The sequence below is a fragment of the Chanos chanos genome, chromosome 3 (assembly GCF_902362185.1).
Source record: "Chanos chanos chromosome 3, fChaCha1.1, whole genome shotgun sequence".
Classification (NCBI taxonomy): domain Eukaryota; kingdom Metazoa; phylum Chordata; class Actinopteri; order Gonorynchiformes; family Chanidae; genus Chanos; species Chanos chanos.
The window spans coordinates 26382501-26385000 of NC_044497.1; the positions used below are offsets into that span (position 1 = coordinate 26382501).

Below are 2500 nucleotides of genomic sequence, written 5' to 3' on the forward strand. Positions count from 1 at the left end.
TGCCGAGGTACGCACGTACACATACGCACACAAACACACAAATTCAAACACGCTCTCTCTCTCTCTCTCTCTCTCTCTCTCTCTCTCTCTCTCTCTCTCTCTCTCTCTCACCCAAACACTGCCTAGGGGGTCTCCTTTGTACTGCATCTGCCAATTCCTTTGGAGAAATTGCCTTGAACTATAGATCTAAACTTGCCTTTACCTTTGTCTGGTGTCTCTAACTCTAATCTCTGTCCAACAACCGTTTCCATCAGCCTGTTTAATGACCTGGCCCCTATTATCACAGGGCCTCTCTTCCCCTGCGGACAAAAAAAAGCCTTTTAATGTATCAGCCTACTTGGGCTCTGCAGCTCCTTCTACCTTCGTCCCCTTGCAGCTAGTGGAGAATCCAGATCAAATCCTGTGTGTTAATTGGAGTTGGATAGGAAACACAACAACATCCCCCTTCTTCCTCTCAGAGTTTCATTCAGTACCTACACAAAGGAGGAGAGAAAGAGGCTGACCATTGCCTCTGTCCAGTGCTGGATCTTAAGAGTGGGAATACACGCACAAACACACGCACACAGAAGCACACACATACACAAAAATCAGATTTGTATCTGCTTTTCTATTTTAGACTTCCTTCATTATAAAGCAGAACCTCTGGCCAACTCAAAGAGGATTATACACCATAAATATTTCACGCATCAGACCTGAGTAAAGGAGCACAGATTTTGACTGGAATGGATGAAAGTATCTCGTAGCACTCATGCTGCTGTGTATTTTAGTGTGAATTTGTTTAAACTGGGCTTTTTGCTGCAACTGTTTAAACATGCATGGTTTAATTAGGGCAGTGTGTCTATCGTTGGTACTTATATCACAGCACTACACTGATCTTGATATTCCTTTAATCATACTAATGCGATTAAATGCTATTAGACTCCTCTAAAGGTTTGTTTGAGGCCAAAGTCCTGTGTGGTAATATGATTGGCCCAGCTAGTCTCTCACTATCTAGCACGCACTGTTCTGCCCACTTAGCAAGCAAACTGTTTGTAGTTAATACAGAGAGGGAAGCAGTGATTTACCAATTTGAACTCATCTTTCTCTGCCTGGCACTTTATCACTGTGTGGATGGAGGTGGTTTTGGGCAGTATGTGGACACGGCCTTTGATTTAAAGTCACTGATAGTGACGATGTTGAACTGACCCTTGTTCGCAGCTCGGTTGGAGCCATAACGTAAACGAACCGCCTCACGTTTACACACACGCACAAACACACACACGCCCCTCTAATGCTCCGGCTCACAAGTTGACCCTTTGAGCGAGAGGTAAACACACGCACGCAGACACACACTCCACCCCTTCCCGAATCTCTTCTCAAAAAACACAAGCCTTCACAGCAAGGCACATGGTGACATGTTTGCCCACGCACGCAACAAAACAGACCTCGGCGTGTGAGTTTGTGGAAAGAAGGGTTTGACTGCTCAGTTGTTTGCGACACTTTAGCGGTTCAGTGGAAATTCGACCCTTTTACAATCACACCAGTGTTTGCTTTGAACAAACTCAGAGGGCTGAGAGAGCATTGGCTGGAGCAGGTTGCCGTTCTCTGCGGAGTACACTTTGTCAAAGTGTATGGCCAAGTAATTACAGCCGAACAGTCGACAAGAGGAGTGAGGGGGCTGCGGAGGAGAACAGTTAAACGGGAATTTTTTTATCTCTCTTCCATAAATTTTGGCCAGCAGAATTAATAATCTAGCGATATATGGGGGCATAAGTGAGTTTTATGTTGCTTAAACAAACAAGAGATATTGAGGTTAAAGAGAGTGCATTAGTCCAGTGCCAATTTTCTGCTTGAAGAACCACTGATACTGGATTAGCTCAGCTAACTCTCAGTGCTATCTTTAGCCTCAATGACCACCCTTCAGAACTGACCTGAGATCAGTCAGGAGTAGGGGTTTGTGCTGTGATTGAGTGGATAGTGTAAGATGAATTTATGGTGTCCAGTTTATCATCCAAAAAAGGGAGCATACTTGATGAATTTGCTTTCCATTTCATTCATAAATTCTTTGATTATTCCTCATATAAAAACAGTTTGTGCTGGAATGCAAAAATAATTATGCAATATAATACTACTGATTAGTAGTAGTGGTTTATCACCCCAGGATTTCAAAATGTGGAACAGAATGTACAAAGCATATTCCCAGCAGAGGTTACTTCCTTATAATATCTCAGTGTTTGTTCAGACAGGGATATTGTCAGACTCCTCACTGGTCTTAATCATGAGAAAATGACTTGAAACACTGTTGTTTGTTCTGGCATTTGGTTCCCTATTCACAAGGATAATGTGGTAACCACTGCCATCAAAAAAAAAAAAAAATCTTGCATAACATTATTCTACTTAAAGCGCCTGAATGCTCTGGCCCCTAAACCCAGAAACTAGTAACTGTAAGAAGTCAAAAACTGCTGACACTCCATTATTGGCTTGCTCTCTCTGAAGTTCTAGAGGCTTCCACACAGCGTTC

The 2500-nt window shown here is 43.0% G+C and overlaps 1 protein-coding gene across 1 annotated transcript in view; it reads left to right on the forward strand.

Moving 5' to 3' along the window:
* The window catches only part of lrp1ab (low density lipoprotein receptor-related protein 1Ab), a 108691-nt gene that overhangs the window by 32528 nt on the left and 73663 nt on the right, over positions 1-2500 (forward strand). The window contains exon 3 of the mRNA XM_030767967.1: positions 1-7. This exon is cut by the window's left edge and continues 131 nt beyond it. Coding sequence (XP_030623827.1) covers positions 1-7 — 7 coding nt within the window. The remainder of the gene's footprint in view (positions 8-2500) is intronic.